At 32.9% G+C, this 22,565-nt stretch overlaps 1 protein-coding gene across 1 annotated transcript in view; it reads right to left on the reverse strand.

The window, feature by feature from the left end:
• The window catches only part of LOC149774627 (transmembrane protease serine 9-like), a 131,150-nt gene that overhangs the window by 92,765 nt on the left and 15,820 nt on the right, over nucleotides 1-22,565 (reverse strand). The window contains exon 5 of the mRNA XM_089944955.1: nucleotides 20,360-20,536. Coding sequence (XP_089801081.1) covers nucleotides 20,360-20,536 — 177 coding nt within the window. The remainder of the gene's footprint in view (nucleotides 1-20,359; nucleotides 20,537-22,565) is intronic.

Here is a 22,565-nt window from a genome sequence, read left to right on the forward strand (position 1 = left end):
TTAAAGAAACAACAAAAGATCGATTCATCCATCCAACCATTCCCCGTATACTGCTATACATGCAATAGCTCATAGATTTGTTTCAAAATCAGGTATGTTACCTTTGGAAAATATGCCATTAAATGAATTCACAGAAAAAACGTTTCTTAATCCTCTAATTTATGAAAAACTTATAACTGTAAACAGGTAAAATACTTCCATAAATAAACAGATCGCAATTAAGTGAGTCAGCTAGAACTAATAATGAATAAATCAATAACTATTACTCAGGTAAACTCCACTTATAAAATACCCTAAGATGCAACTTTATTCATCCTTGACCTTAACTCCCTTATAGTTGAGGCGAGCGTATTAAAACAGATGTCCAACAATGTGACACAACGCTGCAGAATTAAATTCATGCTAATTTGATTGTTATATTTCATCACTGAGTCGGTCTTAGAATTTCTGAATGGTTCCCAATGATCGTTCCATCTGATATGTTTAACGATGACGTCATGGATCGTCTAAATACTTTTGTTTCACAAGTGAAGAATCTGAAATATTAATATTATTATATATGCTACTTGCTTGTGTTGTAACATCTGGAAACAATAGATCATTTTCCCTTAAAAACTAGATCTCTCTCCTCTTGTGGTCTCGATTGCCACAGATCCTGGTCTAGATTGTTCAATATTTCTGAGTTCCGAGCATTGGTTAGACCATAATCAGTACGGTCTGATTTCACGCAACCGCTAAATCTTTACGTGTGGCATATGTACACAAAATGTATTGATGGATTAAAAGTGTTACCTTTATCTTCATACTCCATTATCATATTTGTATGTAAAAGATGTGTTAGTTTCGCCTGAAGGAGTGTTAATTGTTTAACTTTATAAGGACCATACTACTTAATATGAAGATTAACCCGATGTATGAACACGAGAGCCAAAATTATATCACTCAGCCGAAAACTCATTTTCTTTGTATTCATATATAAATCCCTCATTTCCAACAAAGTCAATAATATTAAATTCTGAAACTTAGTCCGAACACGTTTCTATTTAAATAACTTCAAAAAGGTCAAGGACAGTAAGTCAAATTACTTGTTGAAATTGAGTAAAATCTTAAGATCCTGGAACTGATTCACTAACATGAAACAACAAGAAACAACCTCGTTCCACTTCTTCCCGGCATCAAGACAATATCTTATACTTAAGATATATTTTAAAAATTTGAAGTACAGTTACCTAACCCCCTTGAAAATGAGGCTGATAGGAAGAAGAATTAAACGGTTGGTTGTCTAAATCATCCATAACTTGCAAAGAATATCCGGATATGAAATAGACCTATGATCATACTGCTTAGAAAGAGAGAAATTTGTTAAAAACAACTTAAAAAAATAAATATGTACAATATTTGCAGTTTTAATATTCTCACAAATGTATAGCCTATTGAAATCTTTCGGACCAACAGATTATATACAACGTGTACTTGTTATCAGATTTTGGTTACAGGCAATGAACCGATACGGTCTAACCACATTTTCATAAATGGTTATCAAATGTTGTAATTGGTTGCATATAGCTTTAGGTATCTTTTAAATGGGTTATCCAGACCATTCACATTTGTGTTAAGATGCAAATGCGCAGAAACACTGTCTTTCATTTTTGATCCATGTAAATGATTTCACACTTGTCGTTAATATCCATGTGAAGCAAATATGAAATCTCAGGATATCTCAGGATATCCTTTTGCTTCCACAGTGAGCGATCTTTTATCACCTTATTAAAATTGTACTAAAAAGAGGATGACTTAGATTTATACGCTAAACATGATTAAGAGTCGGACCGATAAATGCGTCACGAAATGAAAACATTCCTGATTAACAACATTATCTCCAACTGTCTGTGCTACAGCCCTAGTCACTGCACAAGCTGTGCATGAACCAGTGATTTCAACATAAATTGGATCAACTGTTTGATACAGACAGGCCCCCTGCTTCATATGTACCTAGTCATAAATTAATATTCTTATTGGGCTTTGAAGACACCGCTTCTGCAAACACAACGACTAAGTCTGGTTTCAAATTATCACAATGGATAGGAATATTAATAAAGCCACATTCTATTTTCTCAATAAAAGTACTTTTATTGGAAGAAACTTCTCAGAACATGGCAAAGCAACTGATACTAGTAAAACACCAACCTCTAGCACACTCATGTGTTTAGTATTATTTTAATATAATTTGATAATGATTTTCTAGGCTGAATCATAAGCAGTTGATAAAACACATATCGATATGAATGGTTCCTAATTATCTACAATAAATTCGGATTCCTTTATTTTGAGCGAAGAAAGGTTTTAGAGTAGCTTTAAACAAACATAGCGTTTCCTTTCTTCTTACAATGTTTGATTCATAAAACTAGTGTCATATAATTGGAAATTTTCTGTTCAAATTACTTGTTAATACTTGGATACATAACATGTGAACCCGACGCAGAATGAACCATCTAATACTTTATCAATCTACATGAAGTGTAGTCATTAGGTAAGAGTCCGTATTCAACCCTTTATTCATATACACACATTGGATTGATAATAATAATAATAATAATAATAATAATAACAACAATAATCATCATCATATTTTGGATACTGGGCATTTATATAACGCATGTAACACCATTATACGACGTGCCTTATAGTTTTTGTAAATGTGTTACGCACTATGGGCATATATCATTTCCATTTTTGTACTCTATATTTTTCCATGTGTATTGTATGACTCGGAATAGTATTACCGATGTTCTGGTAAGAGCATTCCAGATATACGGTATATCTCAGAAGAGAAGTGAATATATATTGGGTAACTAGGAAGAGTATTATAGATGTACCGATACATCGGAAGAGTATTCCGTATAGTATGTATATCCCGGACGAGTATAAAAGAAGCACCATATCTCGGAAGAGTAAGCTATGTTCATTAAATATCTTGAAAGTGTGTAATAAATATAGAGGAAGAGTATTGATCGCCATTATGTAAATGGTGCTCAATGGTTTCACGGCAGTTTAATGAAATTTCTTTCAGCGCATTCATATTATTTCTGCCAACATTTCTAGTGTGTAATGATGTCGCATTCGTTATGATTCACCACCATCAACACCGCCTCTCATGTTGCTATCTCCTCGATCCATATTAAAATCATAAACTCATAATGTCACTGATATTAATTACGACAACGTTTCCATGATCTCAGTCAGTAAGATAAGAGTATTGTCTTTATCAAAACTATGAGTGACGAGAAAGAAATCATATTTATCCACAGCAAATGCTCTTCCGCAAGCTAACTTACAAATTTTACAGCAAATATTTACTGAAAATTCCGATATTTCCTTTCCAAGCCAGATCCATCTTCTTCAACAAGGTATTAAAGCCACGATACGAACTGTACAGTTTATGTTAATAAGATAAAGCAGGAAAAGGGAGAAAATATGATATTATAGATTAAGATTTTCTAAGTAAATACTTACTATATAATTTGTTTCAGTACATTACTGTTATGAAAGGCAGATAAATTGAATCCTATATATTAAGACGTTCTATGCAAACACGTACCATACTGTTTATATCAATTAAATACAGCAGGAAAAGGGAGGTACAATTAAACTTACACACTTATTTATAGGTTACTGCATTTGTATGGGAAAATATGAACGAGTTTTTGCATCGAAATGTGTAATCCAGATTGAGAACCTATGAATGGCTCGTATAATTCGGATTTCCAGAATTAAGAAAATACCTTTTTTTCTCAGGAAATTCAGGATGCAAAGCTGCAATTATATTTTATTTTGGAATTCTTATCTCCAGATAAAGAAGAGAGTATATGACTTGTCACTTGTATGTTATTTGTAAGGACCTTATTTTGTGTCCGTTATATACTGTAGCTAGCCTAAATCCGAAACATTGTATCAACGCGGAATGTGTCAAAGCAGCTGTTATGTGCCAGTCCATGAAAATTCTGTTTTAGTTCATTCAGAAACGAATTTGAAGGGACATAAAATGAATCGTATATATCAAGTCGTTCTATGCAAATACGTGATATACAGTTTAGAGCAAAAAATACAACAGGGAAAGGGAGAGAAAAATTAAAGTGTAGATTAAAATGGTCGAAGAAAACACGAATCCTACAGACTCTTTTAATACGATGCAGCAGAAAATGGGAGATACACTCGATATGATAGGTAAAATGTTTTATGCAAGTACGTACTATATAGATCATACAAACAAAATAAGTAGGAAAACGCACATACATTATATCTTATTGATTAGGATTTTATGTAAAACACGTATTACACATTGTACAGTAAAAAGCTGACTGAAGAAAAAGAAGACAAAATTATAAATATAGATTAATACGTTCTAGGGAAACATGTAATATACAGTTTATGGTCATAAAATACAGCATGAAATGGGAGATAGAATTAAACTAACTAATTATGATGTTCTATGAAAACACTTACTATTCAATTTAAATCAATACATTATAGCCTGGGAAGGAAGATAAATTTATTCGTATATATTAAAACGTTCTAAACAAACAGGTACGATACAGATACAAGCCATAAACTACGGCAGGGAAAGGGAGATAATATTAAACTTATATATTTAGTTGTTCTAATGACTCACTGACTATACAGTTTATTGCAATAAGTTACAGCATGAAATATACATTTAATATTATAGATTAAGATTTTCTAATCAAACACGTACTTTACATTTTACAATTATAACCTACATTTGGACAAGGAAGCCAAACTAAATCTTATATATTAAGATGTTTTATAAAACAAGCACTATACAATTTATATAATTATTTTTAAAATATGAAAAGGGAGATAAATTTGAACATAAAGATTGTGCTGTTATAAATAAGCACGTAACTAAACACTATATAGTAATAAGATACATCAGCAAAAGGGAGATAAAGATAATCTTTGAGATTAACATGTTCTATAAAAGCACGTGCTATACAGTCTATACTAATAAGTCACGGCAGGAAATGGGAGATAAATTGCATATTCTAACAATACAATGTAGCAGTGAAATAGATAAAAACACCGATAGATTAAGATGTCATATGGAAACAGGTACTATAGAGTTTATATTTCAAGATATAGCAGGAAAAGGGAGATTCATTAAACTCATACATTAAATTTCTTAGAAACACGTATTTTACAGTTTATTGTAACAAACTACATCATGGGAAAGGAGATAAACTTAATCGTATATATGAAGATGTTCTAAGCAAAGGCATAATATTCAGGTCACGGTGCTAACATACAGCAGGAAAATGGTGAAAAAATTAAACTTGCGTATTAGGATATTCTATGCAAACACTTCACATTCAGTGTATAGCAATACAATAGGAATCTTAGGAATCACGTACTATACAATTTTTATGAATAAACTACAGCAGGGAAAGGCACATACAATGAAACCTACATAATCATCTTGAACACGATGTTCTAAATTAACACATATTTTTATGTAATATGACACAGTAGGAAAAGGGAGATAAATGAAATTTTATCGGTTCATATATTCAATATTAAAACGTACTATTCAGTTTTGAGCATTAATCTAATGCAGTAAAAGGGAGAAAAATGTAAGATATAGATTAAGGTGTTCTAATCAAACACATACAATTTACACTTAATTAACTAACTACATCAGTACAAGGGACATAAACTTAATTATATAGAGTAAGATGTTCTATACAAACACGTACTATACAGTTTATAGTAAATGGATACAAGTGTAATCGCATATAATACGATGGTCGAAGCAAACAGGTGCTATGACGTTTAAAGCGATAGAATACAGCAGGGAAATTGAAATTAAATTAAAATTATAGATTAATATGTTCGAAGGAAACAAGTACAATTCAGACTATAGAAGTAAGTTACAGCAGGAAATGGGAAAGATATGTAATGGTGTTTGTCAAAATGTTCTAAGGAAACACTTACTATACACTTTATATCAATAACATACATCATGGAAAGGGAAAGGAACTGAATCTTATATATATATCAAGTCGTTCTATGCAAAGACGTAATATACAGTTTATATCAATAACATACGGAGCGAAAGGGAGAAACAATTTAACATGACGCATAAGATGATCTAAGAAAATACATACTATACAGACTATAACAATACGATACTCGAGACATTTGGAGATACGTTAAATATTATAGATTAAGATTTTCTAAACAAACAAGTAATATACAGATTATACTTATAAACTTCAGTTCGAATATGGAGTTAACCTAAATATTAATGGTTAAGTTATCCTAAGCATACATTTACTATACATTATATACGTATACAATACAGCAGAAAAACAAATACTTAAAAATATATTTTATAGCAATAAATTACAGCTATACAAAAGTGATTAATTTAAGCGTATGTTCTAAGCGAAGACGTACTTTTCTGTTTATATTTAGAAAATACAAGAGGAAAAGGGAAATACATGTAGACTTACATATTAAGATGTCTTAAGCAAACACTTACATTACGGTTTATAGGAAGAAAATAGAGTAGGGATCGGAAAATCAAATTAACCTTCTCGATTAAGATGTTCTAAGGAAACAAATATTGTACAGTTTTTAGTAATAAGTTATAGCAGGAAATGGGATATGAATGTATTCTTAATGATTAAGATGTTCAATTAAAACCCGTTCTATACAATTTATAGAAATAAGCTAACGTAAGAAAAGGGAGATACATTACATTTCTAGATTAAGATGTTCTAAGCAAAGAGGTAGAAAACACATCATAGCATTTAATAAAGCAGGAAAAGGAGATAAATGTAATCTTCCAGATTATTATGTCTAAGAAATCACATCTTATAACGATTATGGTAATATAATACAGCAGGAAAGAAGAGATAATGTAAATCATATCGATTAACATGTTTTAAACAAACACGTATTATAAAGTTTATAGTAATAAAATACATATTGAAAAGGGAAATACAAATTAAATGCATATATAAGATAGTGTAAGCAAACATGTACTATACAGTTTATAGCGACAGGAACCAACAAATAAAGGGATATAAGCGCAAACTTACAGATTAAGATGTTTCAAGCATACACATATTATACAGATTATTGTAAAAAATATAGCAGGTAGAGGGAGATAAAAGTGTGTGTGTGTGTGTGTGTGTGTAAAAAACTGGAAATTTGGATATGATTAATTTGTTTTTTTTCTACTGCATTATTTGCCTTATTTTTTAAGAAAAAACAACCTTGGTACATCACCTTAGTATACGACTATATATTATTTTGATATGGCCGTCAATATACATCTTACAAATTTGACTATTAAAGTATTTATGGATGCCTCCATCAAGGTGAGTATTATTTTATATTGCTTACTATGCTATTTTCTTTGATTTAGGAATGATAATTCTATATCATATGCTTTATAATAATATTATAATGATAATATTCACAAAACACAGGAGAACATTCGCAAATGGCCCACGATAAGACCTTTGAACATATAATGAAAATACAATGTTGTTACTATGAACAAATAATGAATATACTCCATCGTGAGTCGATAAGGCTGCATAGTACCTGTGATATGCTGAATTCAACTCCTGAATCCCAATTAGTTTCTGAATTTAGTTTTATTACGAAAAATGATTTTTTTTTCCCTTCATTTTCGTGACTTGTATTAATTTGGTAAGTTTGTAACGTTGCACGCGTTCCACATGGCTGCATTTATATACTGGAAGGATTGCGAGTGTATTGCTTGTTGATAAGGATGACGTGCGTCGACGTAAAATCTATAATGATAATTCAATACCTCATTATGACGCAACGTGATCAATCAAGGTTTTAGAATGTCTATTCGACAACATTTGCCATGTGGTTATTTCGTAAGCAGCGAAGGTCAGATTCAATCTTTTTTTGCGCATAAATAGTGACATTCATAACTTAAGAAAGGAAATTCAAAATTCCTATGCAATGAACATTAGTATGACTATTTTAATCTGATTTTTACCAATATATTTTAATGTAAATAGACGATAAAAAAACATTCATACCCTTTAAAATTGTTGAAAGAAATAATTCGAAAAAAGTGCTATTTCTGGATACAATATAGTCAACTCTTGAACACTGTTACTTGTATGACGATATCCTGCATAGTTGTAAAGATACTGTTAGACGATGTCCTTATGGCAAAGTTAAAAATACGCTATTAGATGAGGTCCTTATGGCATAGTTCAAAATATGCTATTTGATTATGCGAAGAGCCGCATGTACTCTTAGATGCACTGTCGACTAGTCTGATCCGGAATAAGATTGAATTAGAGTTTAGAAATTTGTTTGTGGTATTTTTCTTCATGTATCGGACGTTCAACGTCTTTAGCGTAATCATCATGTAAAATAATGCCACTACTATTCCTACTACTACTGAAAATAATAATAATAATAGCAGCGCTTAATTTATTTGCCTTTTTAATCACAATAATATAGTGAAGCATTAGTTTATGCAAAGACTCAGTACCATCATATAATCAAAATATTATAATATAGCTTTTGATGATTCTTTTGTAAGATCTCCTGGGTAATTGCTTCAATATTAATAATTTAAGACACCACGATGAAGTGAGGCTTGTCTATATTTTAAAAATTGATGAAGTGATGACAATTTTAAATTTCAGCTGTAGCGAAATAATTTTCTGTGAATGACTTACGCAATCCTCTATAGGACTCATTGCATCCTAATGACATAAGATATTAATATTAGATATGGTTTAATTATCATCGAATTTAACACATATTAACTGATATAACTTGATACAAATTGCTGTGGTTTAGAGATATCCCATGCCATTGGTTATCTATATAACTATGCATTCTTGATCGTACTAGTTGGTGAAATCGGAACCCAATATACCCGTAACGTCCTTTTGACGAATAATAATACACTGGTAGAAACAATTGGTGTTCTGACTGGCTTAGACAGGCCATATAATTCATTGCATGTGAAATCTCGTCTCAAATTTTATCAATGTAAACCTTAGGACGGGAGAAAATTTAATTTAGTATAAAAGCATAAAGATCGGAAATACGTTAAACAAAAGACCAAACCAAATTGCTTTTCTTGCGAAACGCCAACATCTAAACATTGAAAATGTAATTATAGTGAGATACTGTTTCGATATAATTCATTTGAATGCTAATATTGTTATTAATCTGGAACATTTTACAAAATAAAATTAGACTCTCGAAGTCAATTCTGATTAATACGGAAAGTGAAAACAAAAATCTTTGTAAAATTTAAGAAAAAAATTATTACCCTATGATATGAAGAGAAAATCGAAATAAAAAGAACATACGGTTTTACGATCAAATCGAAAAATAGCCCCGGAGTTAAAAAAAAAAAGATAAAAATGTCTTTTAATCAAATTGCATGTGTTGAAGTCCTGACGAAATCCAAAATGCAAGACGATGACGTCATTAATCGTCGGTGAAGTGCTGCACAGTCTCTTGTTGAATCATATAAAATAGCATTCTTTCTTTTGAATTATATATAAATTTTGATAACTGTCCTTTTTCAAGAGTCAGTTGAGACCACAAAAAATGATTCTCTCGGAATTCGAATAATTTGAAGAAAGATACAATAATGAGTCCAAAAACTGGTTGCAACATACAACTCTTTATCTTCTCAAGTGCCATGACACTACTGACTCTTCTTTCACAAAACACCAATAACAAATCTTGTTACATCGCAAAACAGATGCACGGATGTTTGTCAATCCTTTACATATACCTGATTGATGCATTGTTATTTGTCACATACTCCAAGTATGGAATCGATTTCACTTTATGACTGTTACCTCGAGGACGAAAATAAAAGTTGTTTACTACAACTATCGCTGGTTCTGAATCAAAGTCAGGAACTAGGTCAGCATTATAAACAAAGTTTCATTTTTTATTTGTTGTAAGAAAATGCAGTCAGATCGAACTGAATTTCTAGACAATGACAAATCCAGTAAATAAAGTTACATTACAATATCATGTAATAGAATAAAAACAATTAAAAACGTACAAACAATTAAATCAAAGCAAATATAAATTATATTAAATATGCATAACAATCCCCCATAAACAAAAGTAAACATTAATATAATAAAGCTTTCTTTTTAACATGGAGCTTTTATATTTGAAGAGGCATCAGGAATGGTGCACCCTACAAAGAGTCGGTGGTCCATCCGCGAAAATAAAACTTCCTACGAAAATGAAATTGCATGTTCAATTACGCCAAAACGAAGCCTCTAACCTACCGAGAATGTTTTAACTGCGTTAGATCATTTTTGGAGTTTGTGTTTTCGTTTTTGTTTACACACCGGCTAACCCAATATTTGTACTCACCTTTCCTGCTGCTGTCTCTCAACTGAAACTTGTATCAATACCTAACTGATATTGGGAGCGACATTCAGGTACATGTATCGTCATAAATCCATGTGGGGTTGCTATTGCACGTGAAAAGAAGCTTTTCAACTTGATTATATCCATATTCCCGGATAACCAATTATAATTAATGTTTCGTAGTAGAGCATGTGTATCGCCTCCATTAAACACAAATATGATATGACAGTTATCTCTAATTAGTTTAGTGTTTTTGTGTAATTCGCTGTGTAACGCATATAACATCAATGTTTTTGTGTCTGCTTGGAGAAAATATCCAAGCTGTATTGCTTGTCGAGCATCACGTTATCGCATGCTGCGAGATTATAAATAAATCCATTCAGATTATTTACACATGGGACTTCATCAATATCGATCTTAAAATCAATAGTATTATTAGCATCCTTGTGCAACCATTATGCATTTCCATGTAAATCTTTAAGCACATCGTGACATCGTTGATCATCTAGGGATGGTGTCACTAAATAGAACTAATACCATCGTAGACATCTATATCATATGGTTTAATACTTGCGTCTTACCACGCCCAGATGTGCCTATGATAAGTGATCTGATATAATTTGGTAGCGCTGGATGACATTTGACTGGCTCTTGCTTTTGTGTCGCTGAAAAAGTAACAATATTTATGTTGTAGATGTACAATAATTACTATGGATTTATATTGTGTTGCATAACTACGTAGGCCTGAATGCACACTAGTCTTACTGTATTAAGTTACAGTAAGTTTGGAGTCTTGTGTTTTGTGAGATTGGCAGACAAACTTGGCAATGCATATCAGATACAAAGATAGAATGTTAAAGAAGCAACACAGAAACAATGCAGACAATTTTTGGTTCTGCTATTTTTTTTGCCATACTACAGGACAAATATAATTAGGAGAAACATACATTATATGTGAAATATGTGCATTGGTTTCATTCAGTCATCAATTTCATAAAATGGTAGTGTGATATTTATTGTCGACTGACTGCTTAAATTTGCGTAAATATATGCCAGATTTGAGAGATGTCACGTTTCTAGCAGCACACGCTACAAATAATCTTGCATAGTTTTCACAAATCTAAGGGCGGGAAAAAAGGATAAAGCTAGTATATCTGAATTGTACAAGCTCGTCAACTCAAGATTTGTTTTAGCCAACGACATATTGATTTGCAGTATGCAAGGGTGTAAGTTTTTTTTTTTTTTTTTTTTTTTTAAAAGCAAATACAAAACAAACAGAAAAGATCACATAATTCTGGAAACTTATGATGACATTTTTGGATAGGCATTTTCAAACGGAACAAGTACCATTATCATTTTAATCGAACTTATTACGACGTAGAGAGAGATTAAGACTGATAATTTGTGTGTGTGTGTGTGTGTGTGTGTGTGTGTGTGTGTGTGTGTGTGTGTGTGTGTGTGAAAGAGAGAGAGAGAGAGATACTATCTTATTTCTGCTTTCAAAAATTACCACGACATAATTTTTCGTCCTATTCATGCCCAATATTCCCATGTTAATGACACATTGTCCCCAATGTGCCGGTCCTTTGTTCCTCATCTTAAATTAAATTCGTCGCTAGACAGTCATATTCCATTGCCATTCATTATCGCTATCTTAAATTCCCCTTGCCCCTATACAGTCATAATACATCATATATCCCTATGAGACCAATCTGGTGTCCTGGTGGTTAGAGCACCTTCCGCGGACTCTGACGGTCGTGGGTTCGAACTCCGGCTGTTTCATGCCAAGATCTTCTCAAAACTATACGAGCAGGTGCCTCCCGTTGTCAGTGTGCGCGCGCGCGCGCGCGCGCGTGTGTGTGTGTGTGTGTGTGTGTGTGTGTGTAGTAGTAGTAGTAGTAGTAGTATTAGTTTGCATCACCTCAGCACAAAAGAGTCTACATAGTGCAAACTAAAATTTAAGTTTCGAAAATGTTAAAATGAGTTGCACAATAATGGAAGACAAATCATTCTAAACAAATGTAAAGTTTAAATCCAAAAACAATATTACATAAAATGTAAACATATCAGATGTCTGTACAATATGTATACAATAACGCATTATGTAACACATGTATATCATTATAACGTGACTAAAATTCCTCGCATCCTTCAGCATGTACTTTAAACGTTTATGGCTGTATCGAGTGGTACGTCCTCGTAAAGTTTCTTCATGCAGTTCATATTAAACTAATTGTGTCCCATAATTGTACTTAACAATGAAGCTTGTGTTAAGTTCACCACTCGATGTGATGGCCTTTTTGGATGCGAGTGATGTTCTCCAATTTCAAGAATTATATTTAAGCAGCGACTAAAGTCGTGCGCCAACCTGGTGTATGGGCTTAGTGATGATTGTATTGCTTACAACTGCATGCTTAGCAATAACTAATTTGGAAATAAACTTTTTTTAAAAGTTCCATAACATAGTATTTTGGTATTTCAGGTCAAGTGTTAAGTAAACTGCTTCCCTAAAGACATTATCGTGGTATTGGTAAGAAATATTGAATATCTAATCATGCTAAATCCTTAATATTTTCAATATTGTATCAGTTATATTATATTCTATCAGATACGTTAGTGAATTTCATGAAATTAGTACACTTGAAGGAAAATTGTGATATGATATATATTTTTTAAATCTAAAATGTAACACATTATGTACATGCATTTCAATACTCGGACTGTGACTCTCTATTGCAAACATTATTTATTTTCAATAAAACAGTTTTCCGTTGGGCTTCATGATGATAGTTACCGTTTTCTTTTCAATACGCACACGAACTTCTCTCTCTCTGTCTCTCTCTCTCTGTATTATCAGCGGTGTCAAATCATATCATCGGTAGAGTGACAATACCGTAAAGGAGTAAAATTGTCACCTTTCTATCGATCTGATTGTGTCCGCCACCAAAGTCTGGTCACGATGAAGAGTACATGTCCATAAATCATCATCCGATAATAATGTTTTGAAACATAATACGTATATGAGAAAATATAATTTCATAAATAGTAATGAGAAAATTCCCTTCATGACACATCTACCAACTCTTCTAACTCCAACTATTGTATTATTTACAGGTTAACACAGTGTAAACGTTTAGTCGTACTGGCATATCTCCAGCTGTATTAATGATGTATAAACGAAACTTCTTGATGTAATGTCGTACGAAGGTTACCCTTGTGTGAAACATCTGTGTATATGCATACGTGATTGTCCTTTGAATATATATTGTCATACTCCCAGTGACAGTTCACGCATTTTACGGTCATGAGTATTCAAATGACATTACATTGCACGTGCATTTGAGAGATACAGTACTGATTGGTAAAGTTCTGTCGATATCTATATTCAGTTTAAACTTGTGAATATAATGGAATAAAAACTGTTGTCGAGAATATAAAAATCCCACTTGAGTAATTGAACGAATTATTAGATACCGTATTGTATTGATGTAAACTATTTGTAAATGTTATATCGCAGCAGATTTGTGGTGGTTAGCTTGACAGGTAACAATACAGATTGACATAAGTGCTATGCTCGCAATATATCGGAAGATTGCAATGCTTAATCACTCACTGTTTGATGGCATTTTTTATTTTTTACTTAGTAATCTCTAGGATAACGTTAATCAAAATGACTGTGATTATGTGACGCATTTATTAGTTTAAAAATTCATACTTTAATTTTCATTGAGCTCCCATGGTAAGATGGTATTCATTCGTCTTTAATGTTATATAACTCATGTATTATAAAATGTCATTCACTATTATATTGATATGAATGCGTTCTTAGTAAGTTTCATGCCGAGATTGCTTGAATATATGTCTTAAATGATATCGATCTTGTATGCTAAAATAGTGATGTCATAGTGTAACTAGACGTTTCTAGCAGTTGCCACATACATTCCTTTTTTGGTAATGAGGAGATGATGTGTATATCAGTTGATAGGCTGAGAACGGATCGCATTGGCCTTACTCTGATGAATTACGATAAGACGGCATCTGACATAACGGGAATGGAAATAAAGTTCGACGAACAAAATGAAATAATGACAAATACTTAGGATAAATTTCATTTATTTGAAGATAAAAGTAGCCCCATATGTGTATCACACGGTGGGAAAAGAAGACATACAGTCAAAGTACGGTTCGTGACCCGAAGAGGATGAGCATATAAAGAGAAAACAAGAAAAACACTACGGCGACTCTGACTTGTCATCAATTTTGAATTGGTGAGAACCGGAAGCAACCAGGTTCTTCATGCATGCTGAGATAAAGAGTTTGTTAATTCACTTTAGTATGTGATGCAATTGGTATTTTTTTTAGAAAAGCAGAAATGCTAATTCAATTTCGTATGACTTTTTTAGTTCTATTTCCAAAAGAAGAATTATCATATATTTGTCATGTTCAATTTTATTTTGTTTATGCAATTTATTAAATTGTTATATTTTGTATACGGGGGCTCGTGCTGTTCTAGAACATATCCGTGTTATTTAATCCATTATTTCATATCTTATTTTATTATTTACTCGATCAGGGTAATACCACCAAGGTTGGTAATCTCCTAGATAATAACAACCAAAGCACCATAAATAGGGAACATATCTCCCCGTAATGCGGATATTCTCGCTTAATGATCGTCTCAAACTGCAAACAACAAATATCCTGGTGTGCCGTAGTATAATGCATACTCAACAATAATTCTTTTTCTCATTACTCCAAATATCTGCAGAGACCCATTCCTGCCAACACATTTCCGACGGCAGATCTGAAGCCGTGTCGGTTGCAGTTGTATTCGACTTATAATTGTAGTTGTTGAGAGCAATCAAAGCTAATTTGTTGAAGATTTGCTTTATTGTTATATTCAGATTAGAACTGGGCATAATAATTCTAGAGGCAAATAGTGTTGTTCGTTCAGAAGACATCCACGAAGGCGACATATTAAATAACAACACATACAAAAACGTCAATGTACGACAAATATATACACAATTCTAGCAAGCAGGACAAGAAGATCGCTTCGTAAGTTAAATACCGTAATCCCACACATCATTTTATCACATGCACACAGAGCATCTTTAAATATGAAGAAACTTTACATAAAATAGTTCCAAAGCGAAGCCCAATCATTCTGATTGAAACCGGTAATAATGTAGTTTCAGTGATATAAAGGTAAAATGATATGCTGCAAATTCGGTAGCACGCAATTGGGGTAGAATGGTATTGAACGACGTCCCCATATTCCACATAAGTGATAAGCTTCTTAAGTTGTGACTCATGCAGAATGCAAACATGTATCGTTCAAAACAATTAGGATAGAACAAAGTATTATATATGGTCACCTAAGCTACGAACAGGGCAAGTCAATGCAAAACATAGTAGTTCTGACGATTTACAGATCGCGGTGTATGAAAGGGGGTTTAGAATAGCATATGATCGTTAGATACTTGCATATCATTATCCACTGTGTCTTTGTTTTCAACAGGAATCAACATTATCATACTTCCAAACCTACCTAAAGTTATAAGGGTAAACATGGAGATTGGCAACTAAAAATCATTTGTTTCGAATACGATGTAGTTACTATGGAATAATTTGCAAACTTAGTCAATGAATGGATTTGTTTTTTTACGACTTCATGTTGAGAGAGGGAGAGAGAGATACACAGAAGACAGAGAGATTTACAAACTATACGTTTGATTTTCCCGTAATGAACTCAAGGATTTTTCGATATTGTCCTAAAAAAACGATTACAATGATTAATAAGAGTTTCATCTCCCATGAGATCTGCCTTTCTTCCGCGAGGGTGTCCAGCTGACAAATCAGTGTACGGAAGCCACCAACATTGTTCAACTACACAATATACATACATTTATACCGTACATGGAGCAATGTATACATGTTTTAAACTGCTGGCAAATGCATCAGGTTCGCACATATGATAATATATTTATTAGTAGTGTACTTAAAACAATTCACATTCAACAGCGTACAAACGATCACAAAAAGCAAATATGTTCCTTCACATGCTTTGAGAGACAACAAAACCAACAACTTAATCTAATAATATGTACATTTTCGTCGTACATGCGTACAACGTTACTTAGGGTCAATACTTGTTTTATAGGTAACCAACTGAACTAACATGTATCTCGTCGTAGATACGATTGCGGAAAGATTCACTAAAACCACAGAAAGCACGTTTACTTTAACCTAACTAATACTCATTTTCATGTGGATTTATGGCATGTTCCGTTTCTAACTGACACTCTGGTCTATGGAGCTTGTCAATTGGTGGACGCTATCCATTTGTGTTCTCCAGCCATAGGGGTACGTGTTCAATTTGTATTGTATTTGAAATGTGAAGCCTATTCGGTTTTTAATGTCGTATCGTGAAAAGATGCTTTTATTACCAGGTAGGTTTGAATCGTTGTGAACTTCTGAATTGCATGTTGCTATTGGTTTCATTTTGTAGCATACATATAAAGATATCAATTCCGGATCAATTTTTATGACCAGTTTGTTTTTATCGTAGCTGTTATGGGCTGTCTGAAGCTGTCAATAGATGCATAGGGCTGTATATAGCTCTGCACGTATGTCTATCCGTGAGTCTGTGCGAATGGTGGATCCAATAACTGAGGGTGTAGCCAACACAAGTTGGCCAACCTATAATAGGAAAACTTTGTGCTGTCGGTGCATATGCGTGCGGGTATCTCAATATATCTGTCTGGCAGTCTGTTTGTCGATATGGAAGATGATGCAAGACCATACGAAGACGAAACCGCTAGCTTGTAAACTTGTGCGCATGGTCTATACATGAAGTGTGTGTACTGTCTACACAAGTGAGGGCCAACCCAATAATTCTGGAGAGCTGTGGGGTTTGGCAGCGAACTAATTTTACAACTTTTATACACACTCACACACTAACACACACACACACACACACACACACACACACACATATATATATAGATTAGTTCATTTTATATAAATTATCATGTTTCGTTACATTGTGCTGTGTTGTCATTCGAACCAGGGATCCATTTATTTCTATCCTGTTACACAATGAACTCTTTTCTTTTTTGATCAATGAAGTTTACAATTCATTTGTGAACTTGAATATGATTTTTACCCACTATTCTTCGTCCTGAAGAATGCTCGGTCTGTATCAGAAAATACGTTTGGATGTCGGATGTAAATTGATGGAAATACGTCCTGCTCGTCACCGTCACCTCCAACAAAAGAAGCGATCTCTAACTGATTACTGTACCTCGGTTTTTTTTCCTGGACTATCTGATGGTGTTATAGGGTTTAACTCCATGTTTAGTACAATATATGAGGAACCCGGAGAAAATCCCGGAAAGAACACTGATCCACTATAATCTACTGGCAAGATTTATCTCCTATCAACATTGGCCGCAGCTGAAAATCGAACTCACACAGACAGAGGTGAAACGGCAGAAATCTTTAACTTTGAGAGCTTTCGACCACTATGCCATTCGAGGCCCCTTGACAATCTGCTTCTCAAATCATTTTAGATAATCTAAAAGTTTTGGGAAATGCAGTGAAGTCATTCAAGGAATAAATCTGAATTGTACTGCAATTGAATTGTTTTATTTGTGAATTACTAGTATCCATTATGTAGCAAATATATTGCAAAGTAGAGATATTTATTGATTACACTTATCCATTATGATAAAACAATTATGCAGACTAAAGTTATAAAAAGTTCTGATTAGTGAAATATAGTTTTTATTATCTTACATTATTCTCATATGTTCCTCAAGACGATGTGGCCACATCCCCTTGAGAATTATGTATATCTCATACAGATATGAGTAACGGTACAAACAATTTGTTTCATGCTTAAGTAAGACCTGTCATCATTTATTTTATTATAGCTTCATTTTTGCTTGTATCCATGTCAGGAACTCTGTGACCTTTGCATAGACTCCGGGCTTATTAGCCAAGGCACATCCATCCCCCCATGATGTGGCTCCTATAACTGTGTATTTACCTGAAAACAATAGTTTCAACTGTAAAATAACAATATAATGTCTGTTTTGAAAACTATAAAGAACTAAATGATATTTTTGAGCTCTCAGGAGATGATGTATGAAGCACATTACATCGTAATACAATGAGTTCTTCAAGGTACTTTGGGAATTGGTCTATTAGATATACTGCCTCAGGAATGCAATGAATGTGACATCTCTATATTACATTTTCCTAAGATAATGATCACACATTTAGAAAATGATTTTCTGTGACATATAGGTGTTCCATTCTTGAACTCGTAAATTAATTTTAGAAGCCTGCCATAAAAAGGTGATTGTTATGGGTGTTCTCCATTACATCCACACATGATTAAGAAAGCTAATTCACAATTGCATCATAAGGAGCAAATCATTAGTAGGAACACACTGAACGGGATCATTGATAAAATGCTTGACTAACTGCGTGCAACTGCATGCATGAGTACGTTTAGTAGTTGCATTATCCATGCTAAATATGTCAAGAACTTTGCTTATGTCCATAAAAGCATATATATATATATATATATATATATATATATTTCCTTCAGAACATACTTCCTCCGCCTCTGGATTTTCTGAATTAATCCTACTCCCCCCCTTGTCACCACTTGCCAGTAAGCCATATGATTTTCTTTCAGTTTAAACTTGTGCTGTACCTCATTGAGAATGTTATGTACTGTACATCATTGGGAATGTTATTGTGATGTACCTCACTGAGAATGTTATTGTGGCTACATGACAGTAGCAACCATTGCAATTTAAAGTAATTAATGTTGTAATAACTACTGTTTCTTTTCCTTTAATGCTGGACAGTGTACACGTCTATACTTTTATGATCATGTTATACGATCATGCTCAAACCTTTTTCGTGTGTATTTGTGTTAGCATGGAATTTTCAAATGTAAGGTTCTATTATCTAATCAATCCTAAATGAAAATAGAAATATGATACCAATCTGACATCCAATTTGGCCACCATGGCAGTCAACTATACAGACTAATTTCAATGTTACGTAGCTATTTATAGCACTTTGGGTTGTCCTGATTTATCGTAATAAGGTCATCATAATACCAGTCCTTCAACCAATGAAAGCCATATTTATTCCTTTATTTTTTAAAAATATTGTTAGAATGATGTTTTCTTTTAACACATACTTCGTATCTGCCTTCACTGACAGTGTATGTCTTATGCTGTACTCGTGACTATTTATAGAAGTGGTATTCTTAAAAATATAGTTATCCTTTCAGTTCGAATAGAAATAAACGCAATTCATTTTGATCACGAGGTAACATTCTGACCAATGGAAATGTTACTTTCCTTTACCAGCTACTGGCATTGCAAATGCATAGGGTTGACACCATAAGACAGCATATTCTATTTAATTGGTTTTAAATGAAAATAGTGCCTATCTGATGTCAAACATAACCACAGCAACAGTCATATTGAAATCCTTACATTTGAACTCTTTCGAAATGAAGAGTCAGATTTTTATAGGATTTCAAATGTAGTCTTTGCTAGCTGTCTTGTTGATCCTGGATGGAATATATACAGCTCGTGTATCATAGGAGCCATCTCGAAACTTGTGTTATTACACGGACTCGAATATAAAAACCAAGATCCAGACAAAACTTTGCAAGGCAATATCTGGACTTTAAATCATTGATTATATCGTTTTGTATTTCTCGCTTTTGTTCTGTAAGATTGTCACCGAAGGGTTGCTTCTGTAATTGTTATAGTAAAATCCTAACGGGTAGCAGCTCTGCCACTCAAAGAACTGACTGCTCTAACTGTAGATGACCCCAATGCAGACTCCCACATCAAAACGGAATATATTAGCAATACATTATTACCGTTTATGTTACACACAAAAGGTCCCCCACTGTCTCCACTACAGCTATCCACACCTCCAGTATACAAGTAACCAGCACAAAACATCCGTGGAGTTATGCGATCTTTGTATACACGCTTACATTCACTATCACTGATGATGGGAACTACGGCAGCTTGTAGTATGTCTGGAAGCGATCCTGGAAAAGTATAAAAGCCTAATAATATATTTTCCTATAAACTGCTCAACTACATGAATGATTAGACATTCAATTACTCAGAGCATAATTATCTTAAGAATTCGAACTTATCGGTAATAACAATGTTTTTATCATATAATGGTCACGTTATACAATGAGACTTGTGTCGATAGGTGGTAATTCAGTCCCCATATCCCTGTTTCGTGATGAACTTCGTTGTTAAATTCTCAAGATAGTTATGCTCTGAGTATGAGAAATTACTAAAGAATTATCCCGACCAAGGAAGCAACCTATTTCAGTTGAACATCTAAAGCTCAGAATAACAGCTAATTTGGTCCACACTGTGAAAAATATATCACATTGTGTTTATTTGGAAAGCTTTTGTCACCATGAAAACTATAAGATCTAATTATCATTCAGTTTTTAAATCTAAATTACCTAGTATCATATTCTCAGTATAATGATCCACCCAGCTTTGAGATAAGTGTATAGACTCGATAGATTGAATCTAATTTGGGTATTTTGACTATTGTCTTGCAAATTCATTCATATTCTAGCAATCCCATATCCCCATATTTTACTGCAAAGAGGATGTTCTTCCAAACGTAATAGACTATCATAGTCATATGTCACTCTCCTAGAGTTGTGAGTTTACATTGTCAGAAAACATGTTGGTATAGGAGTCAAGCTTTAATAAGGTACAAAAACCTCTAATATACCTTTCTTGGTATTTTTTGCTTTCTGCTATCTTTATCATAACCTACAACATTTTTAGTATTAACTTATTTGGATTTCCTGATTAGATGCCACTAAAAGGTTCATTTATTTGTGAACTACTGAAACAGGTCAAATTATCTGAAGACTTTGTAACTCAAAAATACAATTATATATGCAACACCCATAAAAGTTTATTCATGGTATTTTAATTTATCGCATCTTTCTAGCATATATATTCATGGCAAACTGTATTCAGTCACTATACCTGTATATATATATATATATATATATATATATATATATATATATATATATATATATGCAAATGTATACAGTACATCAATATCCACACCTATATATCGATGGTAAACTGTATTAATTTTATCAATATCTATACCAATATCAATATATACATGTATGAACCACACCTGGTAAAATTCTTTCAAGTAAGTTTCGATAATTAGTTTCAATAATTATCTATTTTAATTATTGGTAGCCACTGCAGTTGGAAAATCAACGTCATGGTACAAACCTGACAGATACCGACACTGGGTTGATACATGTATGATTTCTTCAGGTTCAGTCAAGCAGACAAGTCATTCCAATAATGTACTATTCATGGTAATGGAAGCCATATTTGTTGGCAGATTGGCATAATTGATATACAATAAATTTGAAAGATTTAAATTTGAAAGATTTTACTACTTTAAATCTTTGACCTCTGGCATCATGACCACCTCTGTTTATTTTATATAATATCAATGTAATGTCTTCAATGATGCAAGAATACTAGTCTAAAAATATGATAATATTCTGCAAAGTTGCTGTTACAAAGATGTTATATAAAGGATTTCTCTTGTATTAGTCAGGTCCCCAAGTGGTGGCTGGGTGACTATTACAAAGATGTTATATAAAAGATGTCTCTGTCTTTTAGTCATATGGCCAGTGGTTGCTGAGTGGCTACTACAAAGATGTTTTATCAAGTCATATAGTTAGTGGTTCTGTTGTGACTCTTGAACACTAATAGCGAAAACCAACAAGATTTGTAAAATTTAGCAAATGAATTTTTTCCTAGATTATAATTCAAAATGAAACAATGAACTTACATCATTCTAAATTAAATAACACTATATAATTATTTTGTATCACACATCCAAATGTTAAAGATCTAACTGAATTATAGTGATATTCCGAACAAATTCCATTGTTGAATGTGTTCATGTTCCTGAATTCTTGAACATGGTGGTGTTCCAATGACTTACATTTTCCTGATATGCTAAGTCTTTGAATTTGTCACAATACTATAATCCAA

The sequence above is a fragment of the Sinohyriopsis cumingii genome, unplaced genomic scaffold (assembly GCF_028554795.1).
Source record: "Sinohyriopsis cumingii isolate HCF-2022 unplaced genomic scaffold, ASM2855479v2 utg000160l, whole genome shotgun sequence".
In the NCBI taxonomy this organism is placed as follows: domain Eukaryota; kingdom Metazoa; phylum Mollusca; class Bivalvia; order Unionida; family Unionidae; genus Sinohyriopsis; species Sinohyriopsis cumingii.